Source organism: Cynara cardunculus, assembly GCF_001531365.2.
Source record: "Cynara cardunculus var. scolymus isolate 2C chromosome LG 3, CcrdV1, whole genome shotgun sequence".
NCBI classification, from domain to species: domain Eukaryota; kingdom Viridiplantae; phylum Streptophyta; class Magnoliopsida; order Asterales; family Asteraceae; genus Cynara; species Cynara cardunculus.
The window spans coordinates 29917615-29938226 of NC_037530.1; the positions used below are offsets into that span (position 1 = coordinate 29917615).

Genomic DNA, 20612 nt, shown 5'->3' on the forward strand with positions numbered 1-20612 from the left:
ATTTATGATGAGTTTTATGAAAATGATGTTGGAGATGGTATGGAAAATTCTGAATTAGATGAATATCTTGATGCTCCGCCTGAAAAAATGAATGTTGAATCATTTGAAATTTTGAAGTGGAGTGAAAAATGTAGTAGTACATACAAGGTGTTAGGATTAATGGCAAAGGACATTTTAGCTATTCCAGTTTCTACAGTTGCTAGTGAGTCCGCTTTTAGTACATCCGGTCGAGTGGTGGATGAGTTTCGTAGTAGTTTGGGTCAGAAGACGGTGAAAGCCTTGGTATATGCTCAAGATTGGTTGAGGGCGTCGATTATATGTATTGACATTGAACAGTTATTGGATGATGTGGAGTTATACGAAGAAGGTAATCATGAAATTCCATTTTCTGTTTGCTTGAATATTTTCTTTTTTATGTTATACATATTGAATATCTGATATAAGTTTTCTTTTTGTATTAATTTCTTTTTCAGAAATTGGGCGTAATGATCTTGATGAGGCATTTGGTGGGAGTAACTAGTTCCTTTATTGAGGTAAGTCATAAGTTACGAATTTGTGCAGTTTTTTATATATTTTGTATAGTTTTTTGTAAAAAAATATGTGCAATTTTTTATATAATTTGTGTAGTATTATGTTAAAAATATGTGTAGTTTTTTATATAATTTGTGCAGCTTTTTAAACAATCCGCAGTTTTTTATATGAAATTTGTGTAGTTTTTTTTATTAAAAATATGTGCAGTTTTTTACGAGTTTGTGTAGTTTTTTTAACACTCAATTATTCACAGGTGCCGAACGAGGTTGAGGATGTGATGGGTATGCAAGAAGTTGAAATGATATCTCAAGAACCGCCGGTTCCGGTTCCAGTTCCTGTCAAAAAGGGGCAGGTACCCGCCTATGCTCACCCTAAGTTTAATCGGTTGGTTATAAATTATAAGTTTAAACTAAATAACAATGAAGCAAATGGTTACTTGATAGATGGCTTCAACTGCTAACGTCATTAAACCTATATCTCCCATCGATGATGATGATCCCGACATTGAGCATGCACATAACAAAGAAGATGTACCCATTAATGTTGATGAAAGTGCAACACCACCGTCCACCATGCCTACCGATGACACCCAAGAAACTCAAAAGCCAAGATCAACTAGAGCTCTATCTGCGGTTTGGAACCACTTTACAAAGGTATGTGATACTAAGGGTACTGAAAAATCTAAATGCAACTATTACGGTAGTCAATACACATGTGGTAGTAAAAATAATGGTACAAGTAATTTGTTAAATCACATTAACACCCAATGTAAAATGTTTCCTGGGAGAGGTGACAAAAACCAAGCAAAGGTGTGTTTTGAAAGGTTGAAAGGGGAGGGAGCTAATTTGGTAACACATAAGTATGATCCTAAGATACAAAGATAGTATGTTGCTAGATGATCATCAAAGATGAGCTTCCATTCTCTTTTGTAGAGAATGAAGGGTTCAAATAGTTGTTTTCCAAAGTAGATCCTAGGTTTCACATCCCTTCTCGAACTACAATTACAAGGGATATCATGAACCTTTTATCTTAGAGAGAAAAAAAAAAGCTTAAGAGACATCTTTGTGAAGAAAAAACAAAGAGTTTGTCTTATAACCGATACATGGAAGTCGTGTCAGAATTTGCATTATATGTGTTGAACAGCTCATTTTGTTGATGATTCTTGGATTTTGCATAAAAATATTGAATTATTGTGTTGTACCTAACAGTAAGGGGGATACACTTGCTAAGACTATTGAGCAATGCTTACTTGAATGGGGACTTGAAAGGTTGTTTACCATTACTATAGATAATGCATCATTAAATAATGTGTCAGTTCAATATGTCACTAATATTGTTAATGAAGAGGGTGGTGCAATTTTGGGAGGTCAACACATGCACTTAAGATGTGCTTCACACATTCTTAACTTGATTGTGCAAGATGGATTAAACCATTATGATGCAAGTATTGGTAAAATTAGAGATGTAGTGAGATATGTGAGAGGTTCATCAACTAGAATGCAAAAATTGAAAGAGTGTGTCGAGCAAGCAAAAATAACAAGGAAGAAAACAGTTTTCTTACATGTTGCAACTCGTTGGAATTCAACGTATTTGATGTTGGAGGTTGCCGAAAAATATCAAAAGGCATTTGAGAGGATGGAGATACATGACGTAGGTTATATTAAAGAGTATTGCACTGGCAAGGTGAAAAAGTGTCCGAATGAAAGTGATTGGGAAGTTGCTAGGTTATTTGTGAAGTTTTTGAAAATTTCTTATGATTGCACTTTAAGATTGTCAGGGTCTAACTTTGCCACATCTAATCAATTTTTAGACCGGGTTTCTTTTATTCATAGTCGTTTGGAAGTTTTGGAGCGGGAATAAACTTGATAATAAGTTGAGGGGAATGGCTATCTCAATGAAGAAAAAGTATGACAAGTATTGGGGGAAAATGGAATATTTGAACCCGGTTCTACTTGTGGCTATAGTGCTTGATCCTAGATACAAAGAGCCTTTTTGAATGTGTTTTTTGAGTTGATATGTGGTAACAAAGGTGATGCTACAAACCATTTAGATTTGTTAGAACGAGTTCAGATTCCATGTATAAAGAGTATTATAAGTTGGATTCAGAAAATGACAGTTATATGTATTGTATTAATGTTGAGGATGATGGTAGAGATGTTAATGATGATGTAGATGAGTATGTCTTATTTGATCAACTTCGCAACAACAAAAAAAAACTGAAGGCTGCTGATTCCTCAGAAAATAAAGGCGAAGTTGACAAATATTTCATTAAAGCTTGTGAAAAATACGAATCAGATTTGCATTTTTGTTTTCATTCTGAGTTTCTAATATGTTTCGTATAGTGTTGCATTTTTGTTTTAACTTTGTTTTATATTACTCTTTATAGCATGATTTTGATGTGTTGAAGTGGTGGAAAAAGAACGCGAGTAGGTTTAAGATTCTTTCCATGATTGCACAAGACGTATTTGTTATGCCTATATTGCCCGTTGCATTAGAGTCAGATTTTTCTACCAGTGGCCGTGTTATCGATACATATAGGAGTTGTTTGACTCTTAAATCGGTACAAGCATTAATTTGTACCCAAAATTGGATCTGACAAACAACATCAAATGATGTTGATGGACAAATGAAGAAGTTGAAGCGTTGGAAGCTGGTAAATAAATGTGTCTATATATAAAATATATTTTCGTTTATTTTATAAGTGTTTTTAGTCATGAGATATTAATTTATACTTTTTAATTTTGTAGAAATTTTGGTAGATAGAGAAATTAAAGTGGATTGAGTTGTTATAGACTTGCAGTCTTGAGGTTACAGACAATATTTATATTATTTAGTTTTTAGTAGCTTAATGTTTCTACTTTCCACTTCCCAATATGTATGGGTGAGACTTGACAATGGTAATTGTATGTTTTTAGTTACCCTTTAGTACACTAGTGATTGAACGGATGAAATTTAAGTATTTTGGAATATTATATTAATCATTGTAAATCGAATTTAAAACATTCGATGGATCCGATCAGCTCGTCCATTGGATGTCGGATGGATTTAAGCTGATGGAATCCGATTAATATTGGTTGTATCCAATCCGATCCAATGGATATCCAATAAGAATATCCAATAGATGGAACCAAACCGATCATCCATTGGATTGGATTGTTTGGAAAAATCCAACATCCAATGGATGATTGGATCGATTCAGTTCTCATCACATCTGTTGGATGTCAACCGATGAACAACCCTAATGATAATAACACAAATACATCTGATCCAACACTTGGAAATATTCTTGAAGTTATTGTTTGCCTATTAAATAAAAAAAATCATATTGACAAACTTAAAATGATATCCTGATGTAGCATCTGAATTAGCATAAACAAAATACATATTCGGATTTACACCTGGATAAGACATCCGGATTCACTCAACAGGATTTGTATCAGGACTTGATTACCTGAAAGTCAAGAAGATTTGAATAAAATACAAGATCCTGAATCAATACTTCATAAATCTTAAGTCTAGATGGAATTCGAAATAAAACTTATGTTTCAAGGAGAAAATTCAAAAATAGGATCTTTCCTTCCAACAAAAAGCCTTCAATAAAATCGAAGACTAGTTGAAGTGAAGTCAAGATTGTCACAAAAAATGATTGGATTATCATCTAGCCGGTTAAAGATCAATATAACATAAAGTCAAAGGATGTCTGACAAACACTACTTTTGGCGAGCCGATTTTTGAGCGAAACTTAGTCAACAAGTTTGGTTCACCCACTCTACCAACTCTTGTTCTGGCATAAGAACATTTTTGGCATGTCAGACATTCTAAAGTACTATTGTATTAGTATCAAACTTCGTTTTTAGTCCCTCTACATATAGAAGGATGAGTTGTGTTAACAAACGTCTACATCATATCGTCAAAACATAAAGGCTAAAATTAATGATACGAGCATGCATTGGGCGGCAAATTAGATGAAGATAGACGTTAAAGTTGGATAACAACATTTAATACAATTGTGACAATAAAAGGTCACCCTTGTCAAATGCTGCAACTCACCGTTTTAAAAGTAATTATGAGTGATAGTTTCTTAGGCAAAATTGACGTCAACAATCCGTAGAACTGTCTTGGTTTTTTAGATTGGAAAGAGTACTTTCTTCTATTACTCTTTCAAATTTTAGCAAATTTTTCATTAGCCAGATTGCTTAGAATATGGTCTTACCTCCCTAACTTCCACAATAGATCTGTAATTCTTTGTTTTTAGTAAACATACATGATTAAAAAGTGAAAATATATTGTGTTTGTATTCAACCCCCTTACAAACACTTTTGTATTAGTCATTACCATTCTAGGGACGGACATTATTTATTATTTTATTTCAGGTTACGATTTATTAAGTTAAATATCTATGTAATATTACACTTTTTTTCAATTGTAGTGTAAATTTATATTTGTGTTTTAATTATTTTCTAAGGGGTTGTTTACTAATCTCTTACCACCTCTTACCCGTTAAGAGATGCTTACCCGGGTAAGAGGTAAAAGTGTTTACCTAACAACAAAATCAACAATCAGATTTTCGACCTCTGACCGTCCTCTTACTGGAGTCAGCAAAAAAAATGAATCTTACCATGGTAAGAAATATGTATTCTTAATCTACCTTCTTCATCTAAAACCCTAAATAGATCCATCTTTTTTCATACAAACAGTTCATACAAATAGGTGGGTCATTTGATTCAAGGTGGGGAGGTGTATGTCCGGTTCAAGGTGTTGAAGGGTGACGGGAGGGCGGTGACGGGAGGAAGGCGACGGAAGGGCGGCGACGGGAGGAAAGCGACGGAAGGGAGGCGACGAGAGGGCGCCGACGGGAGGGCGGCGACTGGAGGGAGGCGACGGAAGGGCGGCGATGGGAGGGCGGCTACGGGAGGGTGGCGACGGCAGCCGGCAACGGTGGCCGGTCTGGAGGTGGGAGAGAAAATAAGGGAAGTTTGTAGAGAGAAATAGGGTTTTGAGGTTTTTGAGTGAAAATACATATAGATTTGTATAATTGGGCTTAAATGTATCTGGGCTTGGGCCTGTTTTTCTAAATTTTATTTAATTATAATTAGGTTTAAATAATACAATAATTTTTAATTAATACTTATTCCAAAAAAAAAGGATATAATGGTCTTTTTTACTCAATCAGCACTTAACACAAAATGTTTGGTAAACAAGAAAATACAATTTGCACTTAATCCAGTCAGACCTCTTACTCGAATCAGCATTTAACAAAAAAAATTGGTAAACGGCCCCTAAATGTGTTATTGAAATATATTAATTAAAGAATTAAATTTAATATGAAAAAAGTGTGAAGTTAATCATTTTATTAGTTTTTATATATAATTATTAATATATATATATATATATATATATATATATATAGGACTCACAAAAGGAGATTCTTATAAGAACTATCATTGTAGAGTTTTACGTAGGTTGTTAATTTGATTAGTTGGAAATGATGTGATAAAAAAGTACAAAAAAATATATATGAACATTTATTGGAGGTGCTCTTACAAACAAACTTCTTATGGTAACAACTTTTGCCTAACTTCTTTATGGATCTCATGTATCTTTCATCATCAAATTCTATTAATTTGCTTTTATAAATCAAGACTCTATTAGGGCTAATTTGTTGCTTTTGTCGTTGGTTTGACAACAAAAATAGACACATGGATCTTTCACACTTCGATTGAAACCAATACTTAACATAAACAAGTCAAACCTTTTATATCATTTGACGTGGTGATTATTTCAATCCGTATCGGCACTTCTTCAGCTTGCACACCAACTCGGTCTTGTCTTATTTCACAAAGCCTTCTAGTTAGGGGTGCTCAAAAACCCAACTAACCCGACCAACCCGATCAACCCAACCCAACGTGAAATAACTCAACCCGAAGCAACCCGATGTCTAATCGAGTTGTAAAATTGTCAAACCGTAGGTATTGGGTTGATATTGGGTTACTATTATTTGAACCCAACCCAACCCGATGAACCCGATATCATTTTATTTCTTGGATTTAACATGATTGTTGAATTTCTATTAATATATGCATTAGACAATTACATTATCATGTATGCTTTTTATATACACGTATTTTCAATCTATTCATATCTCTATATAACTCATTCATATATATGTTCAGTAACTATGAACGTATACATGTAAATTGAGAAAATTAATTGAATGTGATACACGTAAGAAATATAGATAAGTTGTATCAAATGGTTGATGATGAAAAAAAATTATAAGTAGAGAAATAACATATTCAAGATTAGAATAATATTTTAATATACCAAAGTATCAACCGACTAACCCGACCAACCCGTACGAGTTGGGTTGCACTTTGGTTTGGGTTAAGATTTTCCCAAATCACAAGCATTGGGTTGAGTTGGGTTATTCAAATGTCTTCAACACGATCAACCCAACCCATGAGCACCCCTACTTCTAGTTGTTTCATGTAGATGGTTTATTCTAGATCACTATGTAGGAAGGCCGTCTTGCTTTGTGTTTTTCATCATCCTTAACCTTGAACACCCACTTGCATCCAATGGCCCGATTTCCCTTGGGCAGTGGAACAAGATCCCAAGTATGGTTCTTTGTCAAAGACTTCATCTTTCTTGCATTACATTAAGCCATTTGGTGTTGTTTGGTGAACTTAGCACATCGTCAAGATCACAAGGCTCATCTTGCACTACATGTAGTGTATAGTCCAACTAATTGCTAAATCTCATGTTGGCACATATCCAATCCTCATACTGTTCGGGTGGTCTAATAATATGACGTAAAACCTAGAGACTTAACTACCAGCTTACTAAGCATGCCCTCGTTCTCCGTTGCTGCAAATCCCTTTCTCTCATCTAGACTAGATACAAATTCTCATTCTAGTCCACTATCCTACTTTCGATTCTCCAAAAACTACTCGGCAATGTCTAAAGACTGATGGGCTGTTTGGCAATTGTTAAATGATTTGGTGCAGAATGATTAAGTGATCAGAATGATTAAGAGGCTCTCATGATATAGTGCAAAATGAAATATAATTGTTTGGTAATTGTTTATAATGAAATTAGGGTGTTGAATGGTTAAGAAAGGCCTAAGATACAAAATCATTTAGAGGGTTTTAGAACCATTAAGAGGCAAATCTTTTTTCTGTCAAACAATATTCACCTCTTAACGATTCAGATATTGCATCTTAATGAAACTATTAAGAAGTAAACAAACAACCCTGAGATGTCCAACATCATATGCTCATCTCATGTCGATAGGTAATTGTTTAAAAGAAGTGGACAAGTTGGAGGGCATTATGGTGAACGGAGGCAAAATGCGAGGGATGTTTTGGTAATTTTCCTTTTCGTTGGTTTTTTGTTTTCATTTTTAGCCGAAACACACATACAAACGCAGGTGTCAAAAAGGGGTAACGCTTGAACAGAGTCAAACACTGATCGGCCATGGGAACCCTAGGAAGAGCAGCATACACAGTCGGGTTTTGGATCCGGGAAACTGGCCAAGCCATGGATCGTCTAGGTTCACGCCTCCAGGGCAACAACTTCTTCAAAGAACAACGTATGTATCAAATCCCTAATTTCCATTTTTCATATTTCAAAACCTGAACATCTCTTCAATTTGGTTACTGGATTTCAATGTGGGTTTGGATTTCCATCGAGAAGATCATTATTTTCTAATGTGGCCCTCAAAGAGTTCAGATTTAGGTGGGTTATTTGCTGAATAACGATTGATCGAATGTTTTCTTACGTGGGATTTATGTTATTTTACATGATCAGTTAGATTTTCGAACTTATACCGAAGAATGAAATGTGTGGCATTCTTTCTATTGGGTGCTAATTTGATTTGGTTTTAATTTTATTACTATTATTATTTTGAGGTACGAGAAATTAAATCGGTGTTTTAGAGTATTGATCAATGAACTATGGATTCTTGATATCTGCACTGCAATTTTGAAGCCAATTAACCAAAAAATTTATATCAAGCAGTCTTTGATCAGCATTACCTTATGACTCTAAGTCTCCAAGAGAATGCGAAGCAAGGGCCTACTCTTGATGCTTAGTGATGATGTATGAGTTGTCTTTTCAGTTGGATTAGCTTTGTAGTTCTAATGATAAACATTGGACTGGTTATGATATTCCTTAGACTGTTTTTCCATTGCTCTCCAATCAGAAGTCTCAATACATTTCTTGAAGTGGCATGGAATTATGAGTGATAGTTTAACACTTCTTCTCTCATAGTAATGGATAATGTACACATAATTGATTTGCATTGTTAAAAAAACCATTCTCGCGATAAAGTGTTGCAGGCAGAGCATCGATTTGTTAGCTACTTGTGGAACTTTAGGATGTATCACATGTAGGCTGTAGCAGAATAAATGAAATTCACTTATTTTGAGTTATAGCATGGCAGTAAACTACTCAGTTTGGTACACTGGTTTATTTTTATAGTTATATACAAAAATATGCTCTAAATGTGTATGTAGCATGATTTATAATTATAAAGTTGTCTAAAAGCCTTAACAGTACCATGAATCGATTAAATGTCACTCACATGGAACTATTTCATCTTTTGTTCATACGTCTTACATAAAGATCAGATAATCTTGTCTGTGGTTTACCTCCAAGTAGCTACTAATTGAACACATATTCAGCAAAAAAAAAAACAGAAAGACAGGCATAGATACATGTTTGGGATTGTTCATTAGTTCTGCTGTCTAGGACCATAAAAATTCGATTTCCAACCATGTTCAAGTTGAAGCTGTCAGCGTGTAGCCGTGTACTGAGATATAATACAATTGATCTGAGTTCATTCTGGTATCCCCCATAGAGAATTGGGGAAGGAAGATACATGTTTTTCTTAGACAAGAACATACTAGTTATGTCCCCATTCAATAAAACAAATTATAATCTAAAGATGTGGTCATGTTTATATACGAAAGATAACAACAAAGCTAAAATATTCTTTATCTTTTCTCGTTCTAGATGCTTACATAATTCCTGCACACTCTCAGTTGATTTATCAGATGTGTGTGCAATATGTGTATTGATAATATAGATATGCTAGTTTTCAAGAGTGTGGCACTAAAAGTACTCACAGCCTGCCATTGTTTGTTGGAGATTGGAACAAAACAGAGGTGGCTTTTGAATTTAGACGTTGTCGATGATATATTTTCAATTCATCTTTCTAGGGTGTAAATATTTCTAAACAGACATATGCATGTTGCTGACGTCCATCCTTTTTGGCTTGCATTTTTGTGCTTAGCTACTTCTAGAAATGCTTTGTAATGTTCTTATGTTTGAGATGCATAGAAATCCGACAGAAAATTCTCAATGCTTGAAACAACAGCATCCTTCAGAAATCGCAAAGTGTTTGACAGTCGATAGTTGGACGTAGGTTTTCCTTATGGATATGTCTTTGCAATAGATTTAGTATATGCCAGATCTTTTCAATCTTGTCACATTTATCATTCACCAAAGGGTAATCATGTTAATTTTTATATTATATTAGATTCCCTTTTGTTTAGGACTAAAACTTCAATTTTTTTAACAGAAGTTACCAGGATTTAAATCTATGTTAATTATTACCTTTTGTATTTCATCCCCTGATTCAGCATGCCTAACACTCATTCAATACTATTATCAGTTGTGTTTTCGTTGGACCAATATTAACATTTTTTTTGTCAGTGTCCAGGCATCGACCTCTTATGAATGTATATGATAAAGTCCCTGTTGTTGCTAAGGATGCATTTGTGGCTCCAAGTGCTTCTATCATTGGGGATGTCCAAGTGGGAGCAGGATCGTCTATTTGGTATGGATGTGTTTTGAGAGGTAATGCTTAATCATGGTGGCTTTTGTAAATTAACTCCCATACAGTCCTTTAGCTGCAAATCTGCAATCATTTTTTCTTCTTTATTTTCGAAACAACGGAAGACTGTCTTAAGCTTGGTCGTTTTGTAGCTAACAATAATAATAAAAATAATTTAATCTAAATGGCTAGATTAAGTACAAACAACTTGAGCAAGCTTGTTACAGGCAGAATAGTTCAAAAGAAAAACAATACAATTTGGTGTAAGTTATTTGTTGTATTTCACTACTTTGTAACAAGCTTTCTTATCATTGCTTGTAATGCATCTAACCTAAATCTTTTGCCTCAAGTTACTCAAATTGGGCTTATAGTGGCAATTTTCACTCTTCTTTTACTTTCTTTTTTGGAGCTTGATTTTATAAACTCAGCTATTTGACCTTAAGTTAAAGGCTTGTTTATGTATTCTTTTTTAACTACTTCTTCAAAAGAACATCTGAAGAAGTACAAGTGGTTGCATTCCCACTTTAAGATAAAGATCGGGTAGATATTTCATATTTGGACAAAACACCTTGGGACTCGTAGCTGTACTCATAAATTCGACCTTGTTTGTTCAAGAGAATATCCATATTACAAATACCCACTTGTTTCCTTAACAAGACATCTCCTTTAGTCTATGCATGGCCCATCTGGGCAGATCTTGTGATAATGTTCTTAACATGATCGCAATGCCTGGAAGATCCAAGCGGGCATGGTGATGGTACTCTGTCTCATGACCATGCTAGCACTGTTCATAGTCTCACCGTCATCATAATACCGAACTGTTGTTGTACAACTCTCCTAGAACATGTCTCTACTTTATTCTCCTACATTTACCTCTACACGCTTTCCAAGAGAAATTAGAGGTTACTCTGTAATATTTCTGTTAATGCAATATTCTATATTTTCGCTTATATCTCATCCCACATTAAATTGTCTATAAGTTCATCTCCTGTGTTGCTTTATTAGATACAACACAGTCACGCAGAACATGTTTATTCGCAATATCATCTCGTCCACATATCCACGGATATCATACCAAATGATGTCTCTGGACATCATAAAAGAGTGATTATGAGATTAAAACTGGGAAAAAGAAGCCTCAAACTACTTAATACAATGGATATATAATCCTCATTCATGAAGACAGCATGCAAACCATTATATGTCTAATATATCTTCAAAGGGTGTCAAAGCTAACAAATATAGTGTGCATGTTGCAACTTTGAGGTTTACAAAGACATCTGATCACAATATTTAAACTTCAATATACCTGCCATGTTCCAAATAGTATGCCATCTTGATAGTAATTCTAAATGTGGATGTTTTATCATTCTAATATGCTTTATTCAGCAATGATACATCATTGAAATGGCATGCTCACTGATCAGATACCCTTTTGTACATAGGTGATGTGAACAGCATTAGTATTGGATCTGGCACTAATATACAGGACCACTCACTTGTCCATGTTGCAAAATCTAATCTACCTGGAAAGGTGCTTCCGATAGTGATTGGGGACAACGTGACTGTTGGTGAGCAATGTGCTGGAAGCTAGCTTTGTAATATTTTTTAATGACTTGATGAGGCTCTGCCTTTCTTCTTTTTCATGAAGTGACTTAGATTCAAATATGCAGGTCATAGTGCTGTTTTACATGGATGCACTGTTGAGGATGAAGCATTTGTTGGTATGAAAGCTACACTTCTTGATGGGGTAGTCGTAGAGAAGCATAGCATGGTTGCTGCTGGAGCCCTTGTAAGACAGGACACTAGAATTCCGAGTGGCGAGGTTCTAAGCTCTTCTAACTCTCTCTATATCATTGACAAATTTTAATCTAACCAATTTATATTCCCAGTGGGTCAATGTCTTACCCCCACCGTTGGTGGTCCTTCAGTTTGTTGCATTTGGTATTAGGATAGCATTGAGCTTCGTAAGAGACTATATGTTTATGGTGTTCTTGCTATTTAGAGAAAAAGGTCGCCACTATACAAGATAGCAATAGTTTGAGGGATATATCTGTAATCAGATGTAGACTTCAAATTAATGTCTTAGAAATAATGATTTGACGAGTGTGCCATCTAACTATCTTCCATGATCCTTACAACCTTTAGCCAATAAATGTTAGGTTGAATCCATGCTTTATAATGATTGACAAATGAAGAATGCTGATATGATGTAAAATTCCAGTGTTTGTGAGATCCTAATATCAAAATGGTTAGGAAATTATGCCTTCCTTAGCTGGGCTGCATTTGTGCTAATGTAGTTTACCATCTTAAAGATTTTAACAATCTGTAATCTGCTGGACCCCAAGGTCTAAAGGGTTGGTGATCGCAAGTAGTCGAGGTTTTTCATCATTCTGGTTTTTTCAGGGTAGTGTAGTTTTCCTGCTGCTTGTATGTCCTATGATATATTCCTGGAGTGATTGGACTTTCTAGCTATCATACTTGTTTCTTTTTGCAAAGTGACATTGTTCTTTCAAAGTCTAGAAAACATTTTTACTTACCAAAAACAATCGACCTTGGACAAATTGTGTACATGTTTATACAAAAGTAGCTACATCTTGACACATTTGGTCTAAGACTTTTTATCCTCGCAAGAACGATGTTTTGAAAAGTGAATAACTCTATTTTTTTGGTGATTGTCCCGTAAGGAATAAGCAATGCATACTTTTCTGGCTATAGAGTCATATTCGGCTCACTTCATTCACTTGCAATCTGTTTTCTAAGAAATTAGTTTAAGAATGTTCTTATTCATTTTCTTTCGTGCACAAGAAACAACTGCTCTGCTCCTTGGGGTAGAGGTCAGGTATGCATACCCCCCCCCCCCCCCCCACAAAGGTGGGATATACTATTTGGTTTGGTTTGGTTTTTGTAATTGAAATTAGTTATGAAGTGGAAGCTTAGATGGGAATTTGACAACAGGTGTGGGGAGGTAATCCTGCTAGGTTCCTGAGAAAGCTTACAAACGAAGAGATAGCCTTCATCTCCGAATCGGCTGCCAATTACAGCAGCCTCGCCCAAGTTCATGCCACTCAGAATGCAAAGCAGTTTGACAAGACCGAATTCTTAAAAGTACTACAAAAGAAGGCCAATGAAGCCCGGACTCTGCTTCAATAATTGTCGACAATAGCAAGAAAGACAGTTTCTTGCGAATAAATCTGCCACAAGGTAGTTGTTTTTTGGAGTTTGATGTTGACGAATGCCTGTTCTTTTAAGCAAGTTATAATGCATATTGGATCATTGGTGTCTCTCTCTTTTGAAATAAGGGGAAAAAAACTTATTACGGTTAGAGTTGTTAACAGTTACAATCTGTTGTATTGTTTCTTTTTACCATTCTTACATCGAAGACCTTGATGTGGATTTGATATCATTTATGTGGATTACATGAAGTTTTTGGGGTTATTTATTCATATATGTCGAAGCTGGTACGACCTTAATCTTGAGACCCGAGTCCATTTTAGTACGAGAATCGGTTTTCTGAACTTCTTGCAAGTCGGGAAACGGTAAGGTAATTCGGAAAGTCAATCGCTTTAACTGCCCGTTACGTTAAAACCTTGTAACAAATTCACATAAACCCTAATATAGGAAATAAAACATCAATTTTTTTTAATGATTTGTCATTTTAATAGTGTATCGTTTGGTAAACGCTAACTAGTAAAAGTTACTATTGTCACTTAGCTTATCGGATAAGATTTTTGGCATCAAAATGACAGTGAGATTATGGGTAAACGTCTTTTACCGAGTAAACATTATCCGGGTATAAGTTACGACTCTTACTCACATGTAGGATTTTTGGTCCTCCGCATATTCACTCGCCAAGGTAAGAGCATCTTTAACAGATTCTTTAAAATGAAGAATCAAAAGTTAAAATCTACATCTTATCCAGTTTAGAGATTATAATATTAATTATATTATTAAAATATTCAATATAATTCATAAGATATCATTTCTCTCACATCAATATTTAATTTTCAAGATTCTCATTGACAGAGAGAACTGAAAATCATTTCTCTTTCATAAACAATTATTTTAGGAAAATTCGTCGAATTTGGAGAATTTACCTATATCTATTCTGGAGAAGATTTAGGAGAATCTGTTGGATCGAATCGAATCGAATCAAGGGTGGTACCTAATCGGTTTGAGCTTGACTCCAAAGGTCAAAAGTACCTGAAGGTCCCAGGTTTCAATCCAATGAAGAATAAAAATCCCCTTGTAGCCACGGAGGTTCAAATGCGATGACTCCGGGTTATCTACAAAACAGGTGATCGGTCTGGGATTAGTCGGCTCGCATAACATGTTGGATATCCAGGTTAATAAAAAAAAACCCATCAATTTTTTCAGGTTCAACTGTAATGGCCTCTTTCATATCAACCATGTTTTCCACATGATTCTCATCGTCGGTATGTGATTGTGGGTCATTAACATCTTTTTTTACTTGAAAAAAGAATTAGTTCATGATTTAACCTAAAATCGTAAGAAATTAAGAACTCCATCTTTCATATTAAAGAAAATTCGAATTTTCATATATATTATTCAAATTTCAAAACAAGTTACAATACCTCAACATCAACGTCAACATTTATATTTAATTAAACTAGGATATGCATTTTTTTTACAACAAAAATTTAACATAAAATGGAAAATTCAAACCTGAGATAATCAAACACATAATTGATATAAAATTAGGTCAAATCGTAACTATTGTATTGGAATTGGGTTAGAGTAATTTGAACCCAACCTAACAAACCCGATGCGTTTCAATATTACAGATTTAATATGATTATTAAGTCATTGATTAATACATGTATACTAAACATTAAACCAACCTGTAATTGGCTATATTCAAAATTATATTACAACTTTAATCGTAACTTTACTCTCTTTTTAACATGAATGTTCAACTTTTTTTTTTCATTTGTCAACCTTTTTTATGTTCACATTTTGATTTTATTTTGTTAAACTAAATGCTTAACTAGATTATAAAACGATATGCATGCCAGCCAGCCAGCCTGCCTATTTTGAACGGATCGGGTTGGGTTGGGACGGGACCGTGACCAGCCCAACCCAACCCGTGACCGGTTTTTGGTCAATCTATAAGATGCACTAAAACATTACCCCGAAGTCATCCCTACCTGTCAATGTCATTTGTTAATTCTCTTGCTTCACAATTATAAGTAACTTCACATGGTCGTGTCTTTAAATTAACTTAATAACCAACTACATCTGGATATAATCAGTTCAAAATAAAGAGTTCAAAAGAGGCAAAGCTTTAGAAAGGTTTGCACCAATCAAATGGAAGAAACTCGAAACAACTGCAATTCAAATATTCCAAACATCATACCAATATTGCTCTAAAACAAACAGTAAACCACCTGACTGCACTCAAATATCCATCGGTGCAGTTTCTTGCTCTGGTGCGGCTCCACCCTCCTGAGTGGCGGCGGCACCACCAGCTTCACCCACAGCTTCCTCTGCAACACCCTCATTTGTAGGACCTTCTTCTCCGGAAATCTCAAACTCGTTAATTAATGCCTGTACAGTTGCTTGGTCCAATATATTGAAGGCTTCTCCTACACCAACCACAGCCACCGTGCATACAGTGCTTGTAAGTTTTTCACCTTGCAAGGTCTCTCTTATGGCAAATAGTGCATCCTTGATCAGCTCATCTCGAGAGGAACCTGTGAAATTCTCAAACTTGCGCTCCAAATATGTTTTTGCGGCTTGTGACCTGGAACCGATGGCAAAAGCTTGATATTCAAAGTAATTTCCGCTAGGACAGTTATAGTAGAGATGAGCCCCAGATTCATCCAAGCCGGCTACCAGCAGACCAACACCGTAAGGGCGTTTCCATGACCGTTGGGTACAAACCTGTCAACAAGCCATTGATGTAAGAAATTTTGATCTTGTCTATTTGCACAAGTATTTGTATGGCTGTCTACTAGGCACATTTAAATTAAAAAAATTCTGAAAATATGGTTGAATAAATAGAATCATCGAAAATCCTTCAGGTGCGTTTGGTACGAGGACGAGACTGGACGGAACTAGACGGGCAAGAGTGAGGTAGGTAGATGGGTGGGTGAAAGAATTTTGAAAGGTTTAGGGTTCTAATCTGATTAGTAATGTACCAATCTTGTCTCATCTCCGTGTTTATCGTTCCACCCATTTTGGTGGGACAGAAAAAAAAAAGCATTTTTTGTGGCTATGGTCCTGTCCTGTCTCAGTCTATTGTCATGCCAAACACCACAAATTTTTGTACTCTCCTGTACCATGCACAAACACACCCTTGATCATTAATTCATTATCATGTGGCACACTGGTGCAACATTATCTTGGACAGCTACCCTGGAGGCAAATCATATGATACTTTTATATCTAAATATACAAGGGAGAGGGAGAACAACTTAAGCCAGATGATATGCCTGTGAAAGCTGAAAGAAGAATTCGATATATATATATATATATATATATATATATATATATATGCTACAAAAGTAAAGATACCAAACTTCATGATCCATTTCGGTTACTGTATGCAGGTACTGCATATATGCAAAAAGGTCTCCTCAAATTAAATATTATAGTAATGCCTCTTACTAAACAAGATTAGTTGATGATCTTCCATGCAAAATTTTAAAAAAATGCTTAAGCTACAAACTGAAGGCTGATCTTGCCCTTATTATGGACCGATAATGTGTAAATCTTTACCTCAAAAATTGAATAGAGTAAAGCATGTGCAGGAAGCATGTATATTAGACTAGTTCTGTATTTGACGAGAATGCTGACAAGTTAGTCATTTGCATTTAAAAATTATCCCAAAAATAAAAATGGCTGCATCGAATATGAAACATCTCAGCATTAAAAAGTACCACATTCATCGAAGATGGTATTGTAGTTTCACCTTAAGCAATTTTAGAACTCTTGAATACTGGAGGCAATTACATAAACACAAATCCAAGCCAGATACTTCTACATCTGAAAGGTGAAACAGTGGAAGGGAAGAAGGAGAAACGAAACTCTATTCCCTGGAAAGAGAAGCTAGCTCTCCCACCAAGTAGGAACTCTAATTCATACAAATGAATGGGAAGGAGATGACAAGTTTCTGTTTCAAGCTTGTTTATGAATTCCCCAGGGTTAAACTCAAACATGATGCTAATTCATATTCCCAAGGGATACTTTTCACATGCAAGATAGCAAATCAAGTGTAGTAATTTCTAAATGGTTTACCAACACCAAAAATTGCAGGTCCACTTGTTCAATCTCATCCATCTCGAAATTAACACATGATTGACAATAAAAGCAGACGGCAGGTGATGACAAGACACATAATGAGAAATTTAAGGAGCATAAAAAATCATCCATATGCCAGTATGCCACCACTAAAAAATCAAGTGCATTTCTTCAGAGGAACTCCTAAAATACACAATCTAATATGGAGTGGAGGAGTATAGGGAGGTTGATCTCCATGTTCACTGCTCAAATCCAAGTAAAATGACTACCACGAGTTGGAAAAAAATGTCTTGGCAAATCTACTACTTAGACCCAGCTTGGTAAGAAACTCAGAGTTGCTCATCTTTCATCGTAAATCTATGATGCTTTTGGGGTAGCACCATTAGAATGAAAAAAGACAACAAAGACCTAATCTCAAACCAATACTGCCAGTATAATAGTATAATGCTGGTGTCCTTTATAAGTATGGACTTTTTTCTATGGGAGGAAGAGATGATCACTTCAAGGGATCAAATGTCGAAAGACGAAGACCTCAGAGCAACAGCATTATCATTTTTACCCCAATCTTATCTGGCATCCATACATATTATAAATGACTCAAATAAGAAGGGAAGCATCTATTTGTTAATTCCAAAGAACCCCACACCTGACTCAACAACAAAAGCACGCACACTAACATGGAGCAATTTTGAGAAGGCTTTTCAGATTAATGCTCTACAGTAATTAGTCAAGGGATAAGAATATAATAGTTTCTTGTCTAGCAGTACAATTACCAAATTTTTCTTTTCCTATTCTTGGTTTATCTAAATGATCTTTCAAGCCCCTCTTCAGAACTTCCGATAAAAGGTATCTGTTACTCTGAACATCAACCTGTACTCCTTATATTTTTACTACTCTGAATATGTAATTTCACATTTTATATTGTATTCAATAACCATATAAACAGACAAAATTTGACATCTTGATTCAGCAGATTTCTTAACACTAGTTGAGTGGACAAGGAATATGTTAACATAACCATGTGTAAGATACAAGGAATCTAACACAGGCAGGATTTTAAAGGATCTTTCTGATTCTCGAAGAATGAGGGGCAAGGGGATTGATCGAGAAAGATCTCTTGTTCTTATTATAAGATCGTGATTGGATCYGCATATGTTTGGTAAAGAGAATAATCTTCTCCTTAAACATAATATGAAATAAAAGGTACAAGAAAAATAGCATGAATAGTATATCTAATACAAGGTAAATCAGTAAATGTGCATGTTGCATAATGCTGGATAATTGAAGAAAATACTGTACAATGCTACTCTAAAATTATTAGTTGATGAAATGGTAATTTATGATCAACTTGAACTCCACTGGCCAATCCAAAAGGGAAAACAGTCAAATACTTGAGGAATGGTGAGCAGTCTCACTAAAACTAAGATCATTATCACTCTTCTACAACAGTCTGGATAGGGTTTAGTCCCTAAAAACACTAGAAAAGCCAATAGAAATGCCAGAGATAAACAATGTAGATATGGAATTTCAGAACTATAACCTTAAAAAAGATGGTGCATGTGTTTTTTTAAAGTACTAAGCAAGACTGTTCATACACAGCTATCATAACCATAATTACACTCTCAGTTTCATCTTTCAAGGTATCAAACAACCGGCAATCAAAACAAAATATCCATTTTCTTCATCTCAAATGCATTTTCCTTAGGGAGTAAAAAATTATACTTCATTTCTCCAATTTAGACCACTTCACCCAGAAATGGTTGAAAATTTGTGCCAAGTAAATGGCCGATTGGGCTAAAGTTTACTACGACAGCAGTATATATCATTAATCTTCCAACTTTTAGAAGGTGATTCCAATTGTGGGGTGTTGGAAGCAATATAATTGAAGAATATATTTTCTATCAGCGACTTGATTCTACATAAAACAGATGACAGACTATCCCATAATAAGTTATCTTCCATGATCAATTTGAGGACCAACTGGAAGGACCACAAAGATAATTTTATGGCAATTTCCCCAAGTAAACCCAAACAGACCCATTTCTTTAAGCACAAACAGGCAAACACAAGAGAATTGTTTTCTTAAGAAGGAGACCTGAGCTTTGTCGGCGAGCTGAACAACTAAACGACCAACAGGAAGAGGAGACTCGTAGGTATAGCCATAATTGATGCACTCGGATCTCATGTACCGCGACAAAACACGGCCGTCAGCAGTGAGACCGGCGATGGCTACGCCGATGTGGTCATCGACCTTGAAGATCTTCCTCTGATGCGATGAAAGTTCCGAATTAGCTTTGTTGACACATGCGAGAACAACGTGAGTCTTGGATCGGAGACCAATGGCCGCCGATCCTTGCTTGACTGCCTCCATAGCGTACTCTACCTGAAACAACCTCCCCGCCGGCGACCATGTTGTGACGTCGGTGTCGTACTGGTTTCTAAACATATTTAATGCGCTTGATTAATCAATCTTTTCGCCGGAAAACTATCCCTCTCCGTGAGTGTGTTGAGTGTTCGTCTCTAACGACGATCTCTGTCTAGGGTTAAAAGAGGGGCTTTTCTTTTTCTTCAAGCCAATGCGTAGATGAAAAATGAATAATTAATCATATTTATTTCTTTTTCTTTTCCTTTTTTTTTTCTTTTTCTTTTTATTATTTTCACATGGTCAAATCAATGTTCGAAATAACTCGTCGTAACAGCCGTCATGACACGTCGTGCTTCAAGACTTGTGTTTCACGTTACGTTATGCCTGAGGCACGTCATCGTATTATTTCTCTGTGGAAGGGTAAAAAAATTTAGGTTCGTGAAAGGTGCAATCGTATTAATTTGTTGTGTGTTACTGTATATATTTTGAAACTACAATAAGAACAAGTTTTATTTGGTATAGTTGGTTTGCGAGACTTTTATTCCACCTCAGACCCAAGTTGAACCTCCATAGTCACAAGGGGATTTTTTATTTCTCTTTAAATTTGAACCTGAG

The 20612-nt window shown here is 35.4% G+C and overlaps 2 protein-coding genes across 2 annotated transcripts; one reads left to right on the forward strand and one right to left on the reverse strand.

Annotated features, from left to right (window-relative positions):
- Positions 1-7948: 7948 nt before the first annotated feature.
- LOC112509349 (gamma carbonic anhydrase 1, mitochondrial-like) lies at positions 7949-13804 on the forward strand. Its single transcript, XM_025114260.1, has 5 exons — positions 7949-8122; positions 10249-10392; positions 11815-11940; positions 12043-12194; positions 13328-13804. The coding sequence occupies exons 1-5, from the start codon at positions 8008-8010 to the stop codon at positions 13520-13522; spliced, it is 732 nt and encodes a 243-aa protein (XP_024970028.1). The 5' UTR covers positions 7949-8007; the 3' UTR covers positions 13523-13804.
- Positions 13805-15577: 1773 nt separating this feature from the next.
- Positions 15578-20186, reverse strand: LOC112509636 (proteasome subunit alpha type-1-B-like). Its single transcript, XM_025114702.1, has 2 exons — positions 19728-20186; positions 15578-16273 (listed from the first exon to the last, which is right to left on the reverse strand). The coding sequence occupies exons 1-2, from the start codon at positions 20076-20078 to the stop codon at positions 15788-15790; spliced, it is 837 nt and encodes a 278-aa protein (XP_024970470.1). The 5' UTR covers positions 20079-20186; the 3' UTR covers positions 15578-15787.
- Positions 20187-20612: the final 426 nt, after the last annotated feature.